Source organism: Spea bombifrons, chromosome 2 (genome assembly GCF_027358695.1).
Source record: "Spea bombifrons isolate aSpeBom1 chromosome 2, aSpeBom1.2.pri, whole genome shotgun sequence".
Classification (NCBI taxonomy): Eukaryota; Metazoa; Chordata; class Amphibia; order Anura; family Pelobatidae; genus Spea; species Spea bombifrons.
In genome coordinates this window covers 140,446,657-140,467,250 of record NC_071088.1, presented here as the reverse complement: position 1 = coordinate 140,467,250, position 20,594 = coordinate 140,446,657, and the positions used below count along the sequence as shown (strand labels likewise).

The 20,594-nt window shown below is 48.6% G+C and overlaps 1 protein-coding gene across 4 annotated transcripts in view; it reads right to left on the bottom strand.

The window, feature by feature from the left end:
• The window catches only part of STIM1 (stromal interaction molecule 1), a 33,584-nt gene extending 26,777 nt beyond the window's left edge, over positions 1-6,807 (bottom strand). For 2 of the 4 annotated variants that reach the window (XM_053456740.1, XM_053456739.1), the window contains exons 1-2: positions 6,790-6,806; positions 5,000-5,386 (exon numbers count right to left, since the gene is read on the bottom strand). In XM_053456740.1, coding sequence (XP_053312715.1) covers positions 5,000-5,108 — 109 coding nt within the window. In that variant the 5' untranslated portion in view covers positions 5,109-5,386; positions 6,790-6,806. Of the gene's footprint in view, positions 1-4,999; positions 5,387-6,789 lie in introns of all 4 variants that reach the window. The other 2 variants (XM_053456738.1, XM_053456741.1) reach the window with 2 other exon arrangements.
• Between the last annotated feature and the right edge of the window lie 13,787 nt (positions 6,808-20,594).

The window sequence follows — 20,594 nt, the reverse complement described above, 5'->3', positions numbered from 1 at the left end:
GCCGAGACATCCCCGACGGTCACCTCGCCTCTCCCGGCCTCGGGGCGCACAGTGGGACTGCAGCTCGAGGAGCACCAGCAGGGGGGGGCTGGGGGCAAACCCTATACATGCCGACATGCATTTACTTAGATGGCACCAGCAGACGCCGTATCGCGGTTACAATAGAGAGTGAAAAGCAGCCATCACATATAATAGACGGAGGGGAGATCCCTGGTCCGGAGAGCTTGCAGTCTAATCTATACGCATGGGTTTCCGGGAGGGTCCGTGTTAATGCGGGGATACAATATCCCTTATATCCCGGGTATAAACCCCGCAGACTGCTAGACAGTAATTCCTCCCCGTCCGCAACCCTCTTTACATGGTTACCGGCCACACACTGGGGCTTTCAGGGCAGAGGGGTAACAATATATTTAGTGTCCCGGCAGCGGGGGTCCGCCAGGTATTATTACCGCTCGCCAGACCCCACAATGTCGCACCGACGCGGTACCTGAAAGTGTTATCTGCGGCAGCGCGTTTTGTCTCGTGAGCTTACAACTCCTGAGGTGGCCCGATCCCCCTTAAGGGTTAATACCCGCCAAAAAACCATGAGATAAAAATAATAAAAGCCGTTAACGGAACAAAGCGGAGCGCGAGCAGCGGCCGGCCCGACCGCCACAACGGAATGTTCCAATCAGCAGCAACATTCCGCTGGTCGCTATGGTAACGAGACAACTTTGAAAACTTCCGGCCGGTATGGCCTTTTCTCCGTAACCCGGTGATCTGCAGCGTGGCGACGATGCTTCGCGATACGATCACAACTTCCACAACCCAGCCGAGACGGTAACTGCGGCTTTAACCCCTTCCTGCTAGAGATACCCCCCACACACATCCGTCCAGCGATCGCCAACCGACGACCGAACAGCAACGTGCAGGATCTGAATCTACGCATCATGCCGGGGCAAACATTATTATTCTTATCATCATTTTTATTACATGGATCCTGTTTCCATGGCAACCGCATCAATAGCCTGATTAAATCACATCCTCGGCGGGTGTCGGCCAATGAGCTCACACGGACCCCTCGGCGGGTGTCGGGCAATGAGCTCACACGGACCCCTCGGCGGGTGTTGGCCAATGAGCTCACACGGACACCGCGGCGGGTGTCGGCCAATGAGCTCACACGGACACCGCGGCGGGTGTCAGCCAATGAGCTCACACGGACACCGCGGCGGGTGTCGGCCAATGAGCTCACACGGACACCGCGGTCTCTCGGGTCCCACCTGCTGACGCATGGGAAGGAAGAAGGTCCGGAAGGTTCTCGCTCCCCCAGATTTACCGAGACCGGAATAATATAAACCACGTGATAACGAGACCCGTGGCAGGTCTGTGGAGACGGGACGGAGGAAGGGGTTAATTTTTTTAATCTACCCCAGGAAACCCCCCACCCCTTCCTGCCTGGCATGAGACGCTCCGGAGACGCAGAGAGAGGTTCATCCGACAACAAAGCAGTCAGAAGAGAGCGTTCCATCTAAACAACGGCTTCCGGACACCCAAAATTCCTGCGCCCCAGATGTCACCGCGGCGACCGGCGGGAAGCACGAGGCCAGGGCGATGTCTGACGGCATCACCCGCCCCGGGGGCATCACCCGCCCCGGTCCGTAATGAAGTCACGCTCGGCCGCCGCACGGATGCGGAATTTGTTGCCGCGCCAAATCAATTATACATCTTTCAGCAGGACTTCGGCCGTCAGTAACAAGCACTGGCGGTCCCCGCCGCCGACAGCTGGGGAGACAGACGCCGCTCATTGGCAGCACTTCTGCGGGCAGCACCGCTTCCCCTTAAAGGAGAATTTATAATCCAATCACCGCAGGGGCCAAACAATAAGGGCCACAGGGGTCGCAAGCCAAACCACGACCCTAGGCAGCCCGGGCCACCCGTGTGACCTGTCTGTGGTAATACCCACCGCATCCAGACCGATCTCTCACACACTCTCCCTGTCCCCCACAGGCAGGCCGCGCGGGGGGGGGGGGCACAGATGTCGCACAGGCTGTTTGGGAGGCAAAGATGTTGCACCGGGTCCCTGTGGTCATACAGGGTCTGTCAGAAAGACGACATTATACATTATACATGACACAGGCATCCCCGTACAGAAACGCACGGAGGAAACCAGCGATGGAAGATCTCGTCCTACTCCACACGAGCTTTATCTAGAACGACAGACAGCCTCGCGGTTTATACGGCCCTGCGAGATGCCCCAGGAGCTTGCAATCACTGCCGCCAGCGAGTGACATGGAACGAGTCACACAGCAAAACCAAAGGCGAGCCCTGTACTGCCCCGTAGCCCACCATACCCCCCCGATACAACGTATACATCGCGCATGTTCAGCGAGAGTAACTCGGGGCAGCAGAAATGTGTCCAGATCTCCTTGATACAAATACGACACGGAGGGCTCAATGATTTCATGAATGTCAAAATAAAGTGGGTGCCACCATTACAAGGGTTAAATTTAAAAGCCCCTTTCCTGCCCCCCATGCGGGTGACCACAGCAACCCAGCAACAGAGTAACTTCCTTATTACAAATCTTGCAAGCGGCTTCCCGGCAGACAGCCCCCCCGGCAGCCGGCTCCCCTCCCGCTGTCACAACGTAGCAAGTGGGGCAATAAAAACACTCGCAACCGACACATGCGGCGGAGAAAGCCGGCGAAACGCGGCGACCAAATAAACAGACAAAACTTTATTTATAAAATCATTATAGTCATCGTGAACACTAAAAATAACCTTAGAGAGAGAGATACGTTTCTATTCATAAAGCGGTTAAATAAAGGACAGGAGGGAAAAGTTACAACGAGAGACGGGAATCTAACACTAGAGGGTCCGAGACTGAGATGGAACGGAAGAACGTTTTACTTTACTGGAAGGGTGGTAGATAAGTGGAACAGCCTCCCAGCAGAAGCGGTAGAGGGTAATACAGTGAGGGGATTAAACATGCATGGGATAGACATACGGCTCCTGAATCTAAGACGAGACCAACGACTGATTAAGGTTTGAGTCGTTACAGCAGGAGAAACGGGTGACGGGCCGGGGGCCGGATGGGGCCGCTGGAAAGCGGGGAAGTGTCCGGATTATACAGCGAGGGTCACCGTACAGACGCTGCTGGAACTTTTTGAGTTACTTTTTTTTTTGCCGAGGGGTAAATTCTCCGGCCCTTCGAGGCTCCCTGGAGATCAGCCCCAGGGAGGGGTAAATTCTCCAGCGCAGCCCTTTCTTCGATGCTCCAGAGATCTGCCCCCGGGGGGGCGCCCTGGCAGCTGTCCCGCATGTCTGAGGTCTCACGGATCAGACACCTGGTGACGATTTAGTGACCGTCCCCTCAGCTGTTAGGAAGAGACCTAAAATTAGCACTTAACCCCTCGGCAGCCAGAGAGGAACCCGATATAACAGCATGGACCGGGGGCAATAAATTAAACTGACAATGGCACGGTGACCGGGCTGTCTAACTGAACCCCCCTCCAACGACGTGCCGCAGATCCACCTAATCCTGGGGTCCAAGTCTCATCAGCCCCCAGCAAGCACGGGTTGGCTGAGTGTGATAGGAGTTGTAATCCACTAAAGGCTGGAATGCTTCGAGTTTCCGATAACCTTTCTATGAAGAGATTTAATCGCAGAAGCCATTAATCACCGCCTGGCGGGGCGGGAGGGAGCTTAAAGGGGCAGTTAATCCGCCTTCCTGCCCCAGTCCCGCAGCAATCAGTCGTGTTTTCGTGGCATCGCAGCTCAGGGGCAATTTCTCCGGGACAAGGCCACCCCCCCAGGCTATTAAACAGTTAACACAGATCATGGGGCTACGTGCTCTGCGGCACACGCAGCGTTAAACCAGTTCACTCCAGTGCTCCCAGTAACTGCTTGTAACCGGGGCCGAAGCCCATAACATCACATCGGTGCCGCCGGCCGGCAAGCTTCCTGTAAACGCCCCGACCAACAAGGGGTTAAATCCCATCATCCACATTATGTCTGCAGGCTGCCGCCCAACACGGGGGCCACACAAGAACCCGACGACCCCACCATGTGTGCCGCAGCACCGGCCCCCCGGTCGGACAGAGGAGATCCCAACGCCGGCCCCTGAACGGCCCTTAAACGCCCCGGCGGGACACCGAGACCGGACGGGCAACATTCGCTAACACCGGAAGGGAACAATTTATTTTTGCACGGTCATTGTGGGCTCCCTCTACCTTCCCCTCGGACGCAGCTGGCTACAGACCCCATCAGCTGCCACCAGCGGCTGGCTGAGGGTGATAAACGCGTAGCTCTCCGGCTGCATGTAACACCCCAGCAGAACCACAACTGCCCCTACGGACGCCCTGCCCCCACTGAAGCACCGGTGGCCACCAGGGATCACGTCGAGGCAAATCTATACCTAGCCCCGAAATTCTACCCACCGGGGCAATTAACAATCGCAGAACCCGGGGAAAACTTTTTCGCAGGACCCGGACACCTGCCTGACCCGTGCAGCAGCCGCAGGAGGCAGCACCCTGGGGTATTTAAAGGGGCAAATGCCTTCACACAATTTAGAATGTGAAGAAGGGACTTCTGTGCCGCGGACTCCCAAGAGGTTTTTTCTGTTATCCCAACGTTCCAACAAGGAAAAGATGATTGACAGGTTTAAAATTAAAAGTTTACGTTAACAGGAACTTCACAATGCCGCAGCTTTCCACAAACCCCCGCGCAGGCTCGGATGCACACAATGTATCCGCCGCGGCCTCTCGACAGGCGAAAACAACAACAAATAAAAAAGGGTAGAAAACATTCTCTATAAGAAAGAAAATAAAAAAAAAAAACGCCGCAGTTCTGTAGAAAATGTAGATAACTGTATGACCTGAAAAAACCAAAACCAAAAAACCCCTGAATAAACTCAAATATAAGATGTTTAAGGCTCAGGGGGGACATCCCAGCCCCCCAAGTGCCAAAACACCAAGCCGGGGGCGTCTAGGAATCACCCGCGACCATACGGACCCCCCTTACCTGTCAATACGGACTCCTCCGGGGGGGATCCCGTAGGCTTCTCGGCCTGTCCGTGCTGCAGTAACGTGGCGCATAGAATCCACACTCCCATCCTGGACCACAGATCCATGTCTTCGGCGTGAGCGCGTAATCCTGTATACGTTTCTATAGTAACCCGAGGCGCGCTTCAGCCGGTCCGCGGCATCTACACAATATATACGCCACCCGGGTATGGATTTCCAATATAAGGGAAGAGACAGAACCCAGTCCGAGGAGAGCGTTCCCAAATCAAAGGCGAGGCGGCGCTTCAATCCCGCGGAGAGCGCTGACTACGAGGGCCATTCCAGCGTCACCGCCGTCACATCCCACCGACATCCATAGGGGATTCACCGACGCTCCGACACACACCTGACGGGAAGAAAACCAGGTCAGCAGCAGCTGGGATACGGTACCTGCGCAGGGCTGTGTAACTGCACATACGTGTGTGTGGGGGGGGGCGTGTAGTTCTATATGTGACTGTAGAAGGCCTCTTTCCTCAGGTATACATTAACTCTACACATCACCGAGCGTACAGTCGATTCACTCCATGTATAAATAATCACAGAGCGTTCTATATGTGACCGCAGAGACCCCGGGTCACACACACAGACTGTAAACTACAACCCACGGAGAGGCCTAAGCACATATAGACAGGTATGTAGAGATCTCTATAGGACAGAAATGTGAATGTTAAACATGCCTCACCCCCTCTAAGAATTAACATTGTAACCTATAAGTGACAGTAAAGTATAAATATACAGTCCTGTATCCGATTATACGCAGACAGACCCAATCCAGACACAAAGTGACCTATACACACGGACAGAGGGGATATGGTGATCTATAATGTGTGTGTAATTATATACACACACACACAGGCCCTGCCAGCTCACATGCACACTGACAACGGGGATATGGTGATCTGTAGCGGACTGTGTGTATATACAGATCCCCAACATACTAACAGAGATGCTATACAGTGATCTATGGGCGAATGTGTGTGTATATTCAGGCCCCCGTCAGCTCACACACACACACTGATAGCTGGGATACAGGGATCTATAGGTGACTGTGTGTATAAACACAGACCCCCAACTCACATATACACTGGCAGGCAGGTATACAGGGATCAATAGGTGAATGGGTGTATATAAATACAGACCCCTAACTCACATATACACTGACAGGCGGGTATACAGGAATCTATAGGTGACTGGGTGTGTATAAATACAGACCCCCAACTCACATATACACTGACAGGTAGGTATACAGTGATCTATAGGTGACTGGGTGTATATAAATACAGACCCCCAACTCACATACACAGTGAGGGATGGGTATACAGGAATCTATAGGTGACAGTGTGTATATACAGACCCCCAACTCACACGCACACTGACAAATAAGTATACAGGATCTATAGGTGACTGTGTGTATATAATTACAGACCCCCAGCTCTCACACACTGACAGGTGGGTATACAGGGATCTATAGGTGACTGTGTGTGTGTATAATTACAGACCCCCCAGCTCATACACACTGACAGGCGGGTATATGGAGATCTATAGGTGACTGGGTGTATATAATACAGACCCCCAGCTCATACACACTGACCGACGGGTATACAAGGATCTATAGGTGACTGTGTGTATATAATTACAGACCCCCAGCTCACAAACACACTGACAGGCGGGTATACAGGGATCTATAGGTGACTGTGCGTATATAATTACAGACCCCCAGCTCACAAACACACTGACAGGCGGGTATACATGCGGTCTGTCCTCGTCGCTCCTCTCTCCGTCTCCAGCAGCTTCCGTCACCCAGCCCGGCTCTCCTCTCTCTCCCTCACGGACTGACTGTGAGCTCCGCCCCTAGCAGTGTTAGACCCGCCCTCTATGGCACGTTTCGCTTACCAACGTTGGCTCCGCCTCCGCACGCTGCCGCAGCAGACGTCCCTGAGGAGGGTGATGTCAAGACGCAGGGGGGAGCGGGAGGCGGGAAAAGCGGAACTGTTGTAATAGGGAGGCTGAGGTATTGAGACAGTTACTTAGAGCAATAGCCGGGGAGAGACAGTGAGAGTTACTGAGAGTAATAACCGGGGAGAGACAGTCAGTGAGAGTTACTGAGAGTGATAGCTGGGGAGAGACAGTCAGGGAGAGTTACTGAGAGTGATAGCTGGGGAGAGACAGTCAGGGAGAGTTACTGAGAGTGATAGCTGGGGAGAGACAGTCAGGGAGAGTTACTGAGAGTGATAGCCGAGGAGAGACAGTCAGTCAGAGTTACTGAGAGTGATAGCCGAGGAGAGACAGTCAGTCAGAGTTACTGAGAGTGATAGCTGAGGGGAGACAGTCAGTCAAAGTTACTGAGAGTGATAGCCGGGGAGAGACAGTCAGTGAGAGTTACTGAGAGTGATAGCCGGGGAGAGACAGTCATTGAGAGTTACTGAGAGTGATAGCCGGGGAGAGACAGTCAGGGAGAGTTACTGAGAGTGATAGCCGAGGAGAGACAGTCAGTGAGAGTTACTGAGGGTGATAGCTGAGGAGAGACAGTGAGTGAGAGAGGGGAGGCCTGGCAGAGACAGTGAGTGAGAGAGTGGAGGCCTGGCAGAGACAGTGAGTGAGAGAGTGGGGGCCTGGCAGAGACAGTGAGTGAGAGAGTGAGGGCCTGGCAGAGATAGTCAGTGAGATAGCGGAAGCCTGGCAGAGACAGTCAGTGAGAGTTACTGAGGGTGATAGCTGAGGAGAGACAGTGAGTGAGAGAGTGGAGGCCTGGCAGAGACAGAGAGTGGGGCCTGGTAGAGACAGTCAGTGAGAGAGTGGGGGCCTGGCAGAGACAGTGAGAGAGTGAGGGCCTGGCAGAGACAGTGAGAGAGTGAGGGCCTGGCAGAGAGAGCGGGAGCCTGGCAGAGACAGTGAGAGAGTGAGGGCCTGGCAGAGAGAGTGGGAGCCTGGCAGAGACAGTCAGTGAGAGAGTGGAAGCCTGGCAGAGACAGTCGATGAGGGTTACTGAGCGTGATAGCCTGGGAGAGACAGAGAGTGAGAGTTACTGAGAGTGATATGCGGGGAGAGACAGTCTGTGTGAGGGCCTGGCAGAGACAATCAGTGACCAATACTGAGAGATAGCCAGAGAGAGTGAGGGCCTAGCAGAGACGGTCAGTGAGGGTTGCAAAAAGGTCTGTGAGGCTCAGCGGAAGGGCAAGTGAGGGGCAGAGTCTGCGAGGGCCAGGGAGAGAGTCAATGTGAGCTACTGTTAGTGATAGCCAGGGAGAGACAGTCTGTGAGGGCCAGATAGACGTCTTGAAGGGCAGTTGGCGTGTGTGATGGGTTCTGATTGCAGTTAGTGCTCTGTGACAGACGGTTCTGCTGTTACCTGTTTAACCAAATATTGACGCTCCTGGCCCACGTGCCCCAGCCTGCAGCGCATCCCCTGATTGGCTGTTGCCAGAGGCCTTTTTAACAACAAAACCCTGGAGACTGGTATTTCCAGTTGGCCGCATTCACAACAAGAGACCGGATGCGGGCGGCAGGGATCGGCTGTACCCTCTGGCAGCCATCTTGGCTCAGGGATATTCAGTGCTGTACATACTTTGACGAGGAGGGGGGTATACCCAGAGCACTAATCAGTAATCTCTGAGGAAGCTGCAGGGACCAAGCTGCTGTTACCTCATCAAACCACTTCCTGGAGAAGGCTGAACAGGAAATGGAGTCAGTAGCTTGGTGGAGAAACCCCAATAAGAACCCCCTTCTAATGCGACGTCTCCGTCACCATGTTCCGTGACTTCATTTTAGAACAAAAGGAAATCATTTAAACCTAGAGGCATAGATGTAATTTTATTATGGTTTACTGAGAGAGTGGTAGATAAGTGGAACAGCCTCCCGGCAGAGGTGGTAGAGGGTAATACATTGAGGGGATTAAACATGCAGGGGATAGACATACGGCTCCTGAATCTAAGGCGAGACCAACGACTGTAAGGTTTGATCCTTTACAGCAGGAAAAACGGGCGACTAGACGGGGGCCGAATGCTGGCAGGGTGTGGGTTTCCATGTTATTGCCGGCTCAGCCCAGACATGATCTGTTGGCATGTAACATGTTTAGTATTTAGAGGTTTTCACATGATGCGTTGAATGAGAGCTTGGCTGCGGTAGTCTGCACAGGGTTATAAGACAAGAGCGTCGGGGCGCTTTGCCATTTCTACAACAAAACCAGCACAACTAGCCGGGCATTCCTAAGAGCAGCCGAAAGATCGGGACGAGCCGGGCGGAGTCTAACGGAAACGGTTAAAAATTTATTTATCTCCCACGGCTCAGATGTCAGTAATGGCTGCAGCAAGAGATTCCCGTGACTCATTATATTACAATTTATTATTAAAGGAGAAGTTCCACGGAATATAATACCTCCCCCCAGCGCTGTATGCAGTAATATAACCCCCCAGCGCTGTATACAGTAATATAACCCCCCAGCGCTGTATACAGTAATATAACCCCGGCGCTGTATGCAGTAATATAACCCCCCCAGCGCTGTACACAGTAATATAACCCCCAGCGCTGTATACAGTAATATAACCCACCCCCAGCGCTGTATACAGTAATATAACCCTCAGCACTGTATACAGTAATATAACCCCCAGCACTGTATACAGTAATATAACCCCAACGCTGTATACAGTAATATAACCCCGGCGCTGTATGCAGTAATATAACCCCCCCAGCGCTGTACACAGTAATATAACCCCCCAGCGCTGTATACAGTAATATAACCCACCCCCAGCGCTGTATACAGTAATATAACCCCCCAGCGCTGTATACAGTAATATAACCCCCAGCGCTGTATACAGTAATATAACCCCCAGCACTGTATACAGTAATATAACCCCCAGCGCTTTATACAGTAATTTAGTCTGTATAACCCCCAGCGCTTTATACAGTAATTTAACCCCCAGCGCTGTATACAATAATATAACCCCCAGCGCTGTATACACTAATATAACCCCCTGTGATGTATACAGTAATATAACCCCCAGCGCTGTATACAGTAATATAACCCCCAGCGCTGTATACAGTAATATAACCCCCAGCACTGTATACAGTAATATAACCCCCCAGCACTGTATACAGTAATATAACCCCCAGCGCTTTATACAGTAATTTAACCCCCAGCGCTGTATACAGTAATATAACCCCCAGCGCTGTATACAGTAATATAACCCCCTGTGATGTATACAGTAATATAACCCCCAGCGCTGTATACAGTAATATAACCCCCAGCGCTGTATACAGTAATATAACCCCCAGCGCTGTATACAGTAATATAACCCCCAGCGCTGTATACAGTAATATAACCCCCAGCACTGTATACAGTAATATAACCCCCCAGCACTGTATACAGTAATATAACCCCCAGCGCTTTATACAGTAATTTAACCCCCAGCGCTGTATACAGTAATATAACCCCCAGCGCTGTATACAGTAATATAACCCCCTGTGATGTATACAGTAATATAACCCCCAGCGCTGTATACAGTAATATAACCCCCAGCGCTGTATACAGTAATATAACCCCCAGCGCTGTATACAGTAATATAACCCCCAGCGCTGTATACAGTAATATAACCCCCAGCACTGTATACAGTAATATACTTCCTTGTCATTGAGACAACCACCACACTACCTCTCACCCTTTCTCTGTGCCTTATGTTTGTCATCCCATTACCTCAAGATTGTAAGCTTATGAGCAGGGCTCTCTCCATCTAATGTATCGGTTTATCTGTCTGTCAATTCTTGTCTTGTCAGATCCCTTGAATATATATATTGTATTAAGTGCTGCGTAAACTGTTGGCGCTATATAAATAAAAGATAATAATAACGCTCACTGCTCTCTACAGTGATATACCCCCATCACTGTATACACTAATATACCCTGAGCACTGTATACAGTAATACAACCCCTCAGCGTTGTGTACAGTAATAGCCCCCCAACACTGTATAAAGTAATATAAACCACCAGAGCTCAATATGGTAATATACCCTCAGCACTGTATACAGTAATATAACTCGCAGCACTGTATACAGTAATATAACTCGCAGCACTGCCTACAGTAAAATAACCCCTAGCACTGTATATGGCGATAACCCCCAGCACTGTACACAGTAATTACATCCAGTGCTATGTAGTGATAACTCGCAGCGCTGCATACAGTAATATAACCCCTTGCACTGTATACAATAATAACCCCCCAGCACTCTATACAGTAATAGAAAACTCCAGAGCTGTATACAGTAATATAACCCCTTGCACTGTATACAATAATAACCCCCCAGCACTCTATACAGTAATAGAAAACTCCAGAGCTGTATATGGTAATAATCCCCCAGTGTTTTATACAGTAATATAACCCTAGTGCTGTATACAGGAATATAACCTGCCAGCGCTCTATTCTGTAATGTCAGCATTTTGCTCCAATAAACTCCCTTTATCTGCAGTCAGAGAGTCTAGCTGGGTGATTAAGACTGAGCCATTCTATTGTTCCCCACAGGCAGTATGATAAGGGGTCGGGGTAGATTGGGGATCAGTTAACAGAGCGAGAACTCAAATGGCTGCTATGCGGCTGCCTGAAAACATATATTATGGGGTGAAACCTACAACTAGGGTAAAAAAAAAAAGCGCAATATTTTCTGAAAATTCATTAGGATCTGAAACACGGAATAAATAAAATGGAGAGTTTCCCCCTTAGGAACGTTTTAACACTTCTTCAGAATGAAGGCTAAAACAAATCATCATTCGGTTGGAACATGACCTGCTCCATCTTTTACTCCCTGATACTCGTGGGACTGCGCAATTTCTCATGTGAAAACCGCCTGTGATTTTATCGCTTCTTCCCGTGACTGAATTAACACGGATGATGTGATAAGGAAAATCTCTTGAAACGTGTCCAGGGTCATTAAGATTAAATAAACTCTGAGAATCTGTGAGACGCAGATCAGTTTTTGTTGACGTGTAGAAAACTCTGGAGATTTCTCCTCTGTCCCTCTTGCTGTTATTGCATTAATCATATGAGTCAACCGCTTACTGATGAATGCCTGATTTCATAGAAACATAGAATTCTCAGGCAGATCGGCCCCACCTAGTCTCCCGTTTCTCCTGCACCAAAGACTCAAACCTTAATCGGTCATCGGTTTCGTCTATCCCATGCTTGCTTAAATCCCCTCCCTGTGTTAGTCTCTGCCACTTCTACTGGGAGGCTGCTCCACTTATCTACCACCCTCTCAGTATAGTAAAACTTCCTTCCATTTCAGCCTCTGACCCTCTAGTGTTAGATTCCGATCTCTTGTAACTTTTCTCCTCCTGTGCTTTATTAACCCCTTTATGTGTTTAAATGTCTCTCCCATCTTTTCTCTCTCTGCTCCATCCCGTCTCTCCCATCCCCTCATTCATCTCTCCTCTGGTGAAATCCCTTAGAAGAAGCTAGATAATACATTTAGTAAAAGTTTGGGTGATATTTACTGTTCTCTGTATTCGGATAAAAAAGAAGCAACAAGTATTTATACCTAGGATTTGGCACATTATTATTTTATGTGTGTATATATATATATAGTAGAGTAGAGGTTGTAGCCGTATTAGTCCAGTGGTGTCAATATCAAATAACAGATGGAATAAGTATCTTGTGATAATACCTTTTTTATTGGACTAACAGAATTTTGGAATGACAAGCTTTCGGGAGCTCTTCTCCCTTTCTCAAGTCTAAAACGTTTCTGAGCAAAAACGACTCATAAAATTCAATGTTGGGGGAGGGGGGGCTTACTACCCAGATCTGATAAGGGAGGGTGAGATGTTGTAAAAGTATGTGTCCCTCCAGAGGGTCATACATGTTCTGAGTACGGAATTTGGGGGGGGGGGGTAGCACTGCTGAAGATAAATTGACAAAAAAAATAATTAAGATGCTCACATACAGGGATTAGGAATGCAGTGATGAATACAGGGATGGGAATGTATATGTCTACACATGTTGTCATATATACAGGTATTGTCACAAGATACTTATTCCATCTGTTATTTATATATATATATATATATTATGTACAGTATATTATTTATTTTATATAGAGTATATTATTTTATATACAGTACTGTTCAGGTGTGAAAAAAAAATGCTGTAAAGTATGAATGTCTTCAAAAATGGAAATGTTAATAGTTTATTTTATCATGTAACAAAACCCAAAGTGCATGAAAAGGAGAAAATGCGAATCAAGCTGATATGTGGTGTGATCGACCTTTGCCTTCAGTTCTTCTGGGGGTCACTCGCACACAGTCTGGGGTTCTGGAGGCATATAGTTAGGTGTTTGAATAAGCAATTATACCAAACAGGTGCTAATGATCATCAATTTAATACGTAGGATGAAAAAAACCATTCATTGAAACAAACAGCTGTGTAGGAGGAATAAAACTGGGTGAGAAACGGTTAAATTCACAAATATGTTAAAAGTCATACAGAATGGAGACACTGAGCACAGCAACAAGACGCAAGGTAGTCACACCGCAGCAGCAACATCTCTCCCAGGCAGAGATTTCAAGCCAGACATCACAAAGAAAGCACGATGTTGAGGATCGAGATGCGGCGCATGGCCAAGGAAAGATGAGAGACCCATCATATGAACGCTGTAATAGAGAGAGTCATTCACCCAAATCAGATCTGTGGTGTCCCAGAACGTGCTGTGTGGGAAACACCTTCATGTAATTCGCGATTTGATCCATTATCAGATTGTAAACAAAAAGTGGCCATTTTATCTCTTGATTTTAAAACTTTTGATGAGTATCTTATTATGCTTTTTAAAGAAAATGGCATTGCCAGATGATTTTATTCAGCGTATTAATATTTTATAGTTTTTTTTACTCTTAAATCTGAGGTGAAGCAGGGTTGTCTGCTCTTGCCTTTTTTCTTTTGTCTGTGTCATTAAACCCCTTGTACTCTTTCGTAGAAGGGCTATAATTATCCAGGGTGGGAAAGGGGTACAGGTGAAGGGGTTATATGGATGACATAAGTATATATATTGCACAGCCCCAGAGTCCCTCGAAAGAGCTACAAGAACAAGTATTTTACGCGTGCCTCTCGTTTTAAGTGGAGTCAAATGTTTTTACTATTTGTGATTGGGATGGCAGTCAGACGCCTCCTGTCCAGACCCAAGGTGGCGGGATTCAAATTCTGCAAGTGGTTACGGCAAACCTGACAATGGAAAGGGAAAAATTCAATCATCAAGGCAGTACTCTCACCCATTATGACGTGTTTCGGGTGGTCTTCCCCACATCTGACTTGTATATCAGCTCGTGTGAGTTTGTTTTATGTGAGTTCTTTTTATGTTTGTTTTTGTGGAACTCCTGAAAAGTTCCTGCTGGTAATGGGATGCCTGATGTGAAGCGTGTTTTATATATGCAGTTTCTTTTATTGTTTGTTTTATACATTTTTTAAAGAAAGCGGCTTTGCTTCCTTTTCACGTTGAGCAGCTGGTCGTGATTTTAGGAAATATAATTTTTATTCGCTGTTTAAATGAGCCATAAAGCAGTATGTCGTCTCCGAGGAAGCAATGCCGCTCTACCTCCTTTCCAAAATGTTAGCCCGGATATTTGATCAAATTCAAAGAAGCTGCCCCGGAGATCGGTGTTTACAAGACGAGACAGTTCCAAAAGATATGCAGCGCTGTCACGAGACATACGAAAGAGGCCGGACCGCTTTTAAAATGCATTAGCGGCCTCCGCTTTTTAAGGCCACACAGTTGTTTTTATGGCTTTTTTATTTGTCCCTCAGCTGACCAATCGTGTGTTTTATGGATTATGATAACTTGTATAAAAGAAGCAATTTGGAAGACGAGGAATATTTTATTGCTTAAGAAATAATACGTAGACCCTTGTAAATACACGGGGGATTCTGCAGAAACAGAAGCCCTGAAATATTAAAGGGGCCATGGACCTATCATATGCATAAAGTGGATCAGAAAGTGTATACGATGGCTGGTGGGTCCCTTTGATGTAAGCATCTCATAGATGCCAGTTTATTCTTGATATGATGTCATGCAGCTGGAGCAGTGTGTGATTTCACATGGAATAGGAATTATTATATGATACATGTAATAGAGTAAATATACCGTGGGGGGGGCAGTTCAGTAATCACTATTCTTACACCATGTTCTGTTCTATCCCCTGGTATCCCCATGTAATTTATTGACGCTTGTATGTAATAACATTTTAATTTATTACGCGTGAGGGGGCAGGAAAAAACACAGTTGTGTTTAGGAACAATATAACCCAGAATACAATTATATTTTGAGGGTAACTGCAGGACACGCGATGGCCACCAGGAGGCAGGAAAGGATCTCTTAGAGGTTCACAAGGAAACCTAGTGGTCTCTGCTCGTCTGCTCGTGTTTTGCAGACGGTATTAGATGGGGGGGTCGATTTGTGTTAATTCTGTGTAATGATCTCTTTGTGTTTAGATCTCTAATCTAATGTCAATCGATTGTGTAAACACTTTACTGCGCTGAGGGTTTATTGCAGGTCTGACGTTTAACCCAGAAGGATATCGAGAGAGTTCAGAGGAGGCGACTAAAATGGAGAACGGTTTGCGGGATAAAAACGATCAAAAGAAGAGAGGGAGAGAGCCGATGGGAGAGAGTTTTTTAAATACATAAAGGACGGGAGGGAAATTTATTTCAAAGGAGGAGAAAAAGTTACAACAAGAGACCGGAATCCAACACTAGAGGGTCAGAGACTGAGATGGAATGGAAGGAAGTTTTACTTTACTGAGAGGGTGGTAGATAAGTGGAACAGCCTCCCAGTAGAAGTGGTAGAGGGTAATACAGTGAGGGGATTAAACATGCATGGGATAGACATACGGCTCGTGAATCTCTGCCCCATAGATTTGGCTCAAATACCCCCCCACACACACACACACATGATTTAATCTACTTTCCTCGCTTTCTGTTTCTTCCTTAAATCCCCATAAGAATAAAAGGTAAATTACATAACAAGCGACGTGTTTGCTTTAATTGCCATAAAAACGCTCCCAGTCGCTGTAAGAAAACATTTGCTCAGATAATTGATAACCGCATGTTTAGGGGCCCGAGGTCCCACTGAGCAGCGGGAGGAGGAGTGATGCTCAGACTTTCATTTACTGATATTTCTGCCCCCATTAATTTAACCGAAAATCTGCTCATTACATGTTTTTCTCTTTGTTTACCCTCATTACTCTCAGGCAGCACTAACACTGATTGCATCATAAAAACCACCAATTAACAGCACGGAAGAGCGCATAGTTCAGTAGCTGCCGGTGGCCTCGTTTCACCCAGGAGATCACCTCGCTGTATTAGCCTCTACTACTTCTGCTGGGAGGCTGTTCCACTTATCTACTACCGTAAAACTTCCTTACATTCCAGTTTGTGTCTGTCCGGTATATATTATTACAGGGTTTTTATGTCCCGGTTCCCTGGTGACCCGCTGTCCGGTTACTATTGGATGATTAGGATGGGGCTCGGCTGCCACCAGGTCTCTGTGAACCTGCTTCAGAAATCATGCCCCTGTTAGTTACGTTTCTATTTGCCCTGTGGGGGGTATATAAAGGGGTGGCTCCTCACACAGAGCTGATTGTTCCACTGAGTGAGCCCGGCAGCTGCCACTTACCCCGCTGCCCTCTGCCCTGCGTCGGAGGGGAGAGCTGCTATGAATGGGGAGCCTTGTGCAGGCATCGGATACAGAGCTGGCACGGGGCAAAGGGCAGCTTCCCGACACCCTGCGTGAGCTCCGGGGCCAAAAAGGAGTGCAGCACGAGGAGCGGGGAGAGAATAGAACTCCAGTGCAAAGTCAGGGCAGTCGGCAACCAACCATCTACCACTACTGCTGGGAGGCTGCTCCATTTATCTACCTCCTGCTCAGTAAAGTAAAACTTCCATTCCATCTCAGCCTCCGACCCTCTAGTGTTAGATTCTGGATGGGGAGAAACCTAATAACGGCCGGAGCTCAGGCAGCGCTGCCACGCATGAGAGATGGGGAAGATGTGATGGCTAGCCTCCCGAAAACTGTACAGGAACCCGCAGGGAGCGATAACCTGCCCCGCAGAGCTTACAGTCTGTGATTTCTGCATTAATCTGATGCGGGAAGTCTGGTCTGGCATTCCAGGAGTTAAGAAAAGTCTTCATTCACTCGCCGCCAGCTCCCCGTCAGTGGGATTTGTTAATGAAATTGGAGGCTGACGCGGGGAAGAGGACAATGGAGGCCTGTGTGAGGGGACAGTGCCTGGCATCAGGGGTTTGGGGGGTATTTGCATATGGCGTGTGATGCACAAAGCGAGCTGCGGAGAGAGAGCGCTAAAGATCACCCGGAGGGGGGTGCCAGGGGTAGAGAGATTACTCCGGGGGGAGAATGCTGCAGGGTAGAGAGATTACCCGGGGGGAGAGTGCCGCGGGGTAGAGAGATTACCCGGGGGGAGAGTGCCGCGGGGTAGAGAGATTACCCGGGGTGAGAGTGCCGCGGGGTAGAGAGATTACCCGGGGGGAGAGTGCCGCGGGGTAGAGAGATTACCCGGGGGGAGAGTGCCGCGGGGTAGAGAGATTACCCGGGGGGAGAGTGCCGCGGGGTAGAGAGATTACCCGGGGGAGAGTGCCGCGGGGTAGAGAGATTACCCGGGGGGAGAGTGCCGCGGGGTAGAGAGATTACCCGGGGGGAGAGTGCCGCGGGGTAGAGAGATTACCCGGGGGGAGAGTGCCGCGGGGTAGAGAGATTACCCGGGGGGAGAGTGCCGCGGGGTAGAGAGATTACCCGGGGGGAGAGTGCCGCGGGGTAGAGAGATTACCCGGGGGGAGAGTGCCGCGGGGTAGAGAGATTACCCGGGGGGAGAGTGCCGCGGGGTAGAGAGATTACCCGGGGGAGAGTGCCGCGGGGTAGAGAGATTACCCGGGGGGAGAGTGCCGCGGGGTAGAGAGATTACCCGGGGGGAGAGTGCCGCGGGGTAGAGAGATTACCCGGGGGGAGAGTGCCGCGGGGTAGAGAGATTACCCGGGGGGAGAATCTATTGATTGGGCAAAATTTGGGTTTTTTGAATCTCTTTTCGTAATTAAGTCTTTAGGGCAGATTATCCACATCCCAGCATACGGCGCTTAATTTATTTTATAGTCTCTAAAAATGTATTTCTCGTATCAGATTAAAAAACATTTTCAGAAATATTTGTTTCCTTTTCACCCCAGTTGTAGTTTTTGCCCCACTTGATATGATTCTCGCTCTGTTATCTGATCCCTAATCTACTAAACACCTCGACTCCTTATCATACTGCCTGTGGGGGACAATAGAATGGCTCAGTCTTAATCACCAGCATGGACTCTCTGACTAATGAAAGTTTATGGAGGAACGGACTTCATTAGCATTGATATTACTGTATACAGCGCTGGGGGGTTATATTACTGTATACAGCGCTGGGGGGTTATATTACTGTATACAGCGCTGGGGGGTTATATTACTGTATACAGCGCTGGGGGGTTATATTACTGTATACAGTGCTGGGGGTTATTACTGTATACAGCGCTGGGGGTTATATTACTGTATACAGTGCTGGGGGGTTATATTACTGTATACAGCGCTGGGGGGTTATATTACTGTATACAGCGCTGGGGGGTTATATTACTGTATACAGCGCTGGGGGGGTTATATTACTGTATACAGCGCTGGGGGGTTATATTACTGTATACAGCGCTGGGGGGTTATATTACTGTATACAGCGCTGGGGGGTTATATTACTGTATACAGCGCTGGGGGGGTTATATTACTGTATACAGCGCTGGGGGGTTATATTACTGTATACAGCTCTGGGGGTTATATTACTGTATACAGCGCTGGGGGTTATATTACTGTATACAGCGCTGGGGGGGTTATTACTGTATACAGCGCTGGGGGTTATATTACTGTATACAGCGCTGGGGGTTATATTACTGTATACAGCGCTGGGGGTTATATTACTGTATACAGCGCTGGGGGGTTATATTACTGTATACAGTGCTGGGGGTTATATTACTGTATACAGCGCTGGGGGTTATATTACTGTATACAGTGCTGGGGGGGTTATATTACTGTATACAGCACTGGGGGGTTATATTACTGTATACAGCGCTGGGGGGCTATATTACTGTATACAGCGCTGGGGGGTTATATTACTGTATACAGCGCTGGGGGGTTATATTACTGTATACAGCGCTGGGGGGTTATATTACTGTATACAGCGCTGGGGGGTTATATTACTGTATACAGCGCTGGGGGGTTATATTACTGTATACAGCGCTGGGTGGGTTATATTACTGTATACAGCGCTGGGGGGGTTATATTACTGTATACAGCGCTGGGGGTTATATTACTGTATACAGCGCTGGGGGGTTATATTACTGTATACAGCGCTGGGGGGTATTAATGTATACAGCGCTGGGGGTTATATTACTGTATACAGCGCTGGGGGGTTATATTACTGTATACAGCGCTGGGGGTTATATTACTGTATACAGCGCTGGGGGGTTATATTACTGTATACAGCGCTGGGGGTTATATTACTGTATACAGCGCTGGGGGGTTATATTACTGTATACAGCGCTGGGGGTTATATTACTGTATACAGTGCTGGGGGGTTATATTACTGTATACAGCGCTGGGGGGTATTACTGTATATAGTGCTGGGGGGTATTAATGTATACAGCGCTGGGGGGTTGTTACTGCTCACAGCGCTTTGTTTCCGTTACTTTTTCGCCCGTTTGCCGGATTTTTCCCCTCTTTCTGCGGCCCCCGTGGTGCCGGTCGGTTAGAGGCAGCGATTGGTTAATGTCGCGGGTGGCGTAAGGTCTCGGTTGTGAAATGCGTTTCCTGGACTCGTCGGTCTTTATGTCATTGTGTCTGCACAGGATTAACCCCCGAGGGGACAGTTTCCTCTTGAGATATTTTAGATCAGGATCAGTTCACCCCAGTGATGGTAACATATGTGAAGGGGTGTGAAGGGGTATTAAGGGATGTGAAGGGGTATTAAGGGCTATGTAGGGGTATAAAGGGGTATTATGGGATATTTCCTGAAATGTAAAAAAATGGGGGGCAGAAAAGAAGGGACCCCCGAGGTTTAAATTTGTGACTCAACAGCAAAAAGGTATCGCAAGTTTATTTGGAACGATGGGAAAGCAGCAGCCAGCGACGTGTGATAAAATTCTGTTTATTCCTCCCCATACTGGAGACACAATTCTTATTATTTTTGTAAAGGGGCAAAAAACAAATAAAAAGGGCAGAAATATTCACAACGCGCCCGTTTTATTTGCCAAACATGAAATGCTAATTACATTGAGAACGCTGGAAGAAAAGGATGCTGGGAGTACACGGGTATTAAAACCTTCAAGCTGCTGTCTCGGCTGAATTTAACACTTTGGTGACTGAGGGCAGCATTAGGGACATCCCCCCAGCCCCCCCCAAATCACTTCTTTAATCGGGTAAAACAGCTTCATTAATCATTTTTTTTCGGGAACACGTAATTGTCATGTGACACCAAAGCAGGTAGAGAGCGCTTAATGGGACGAACA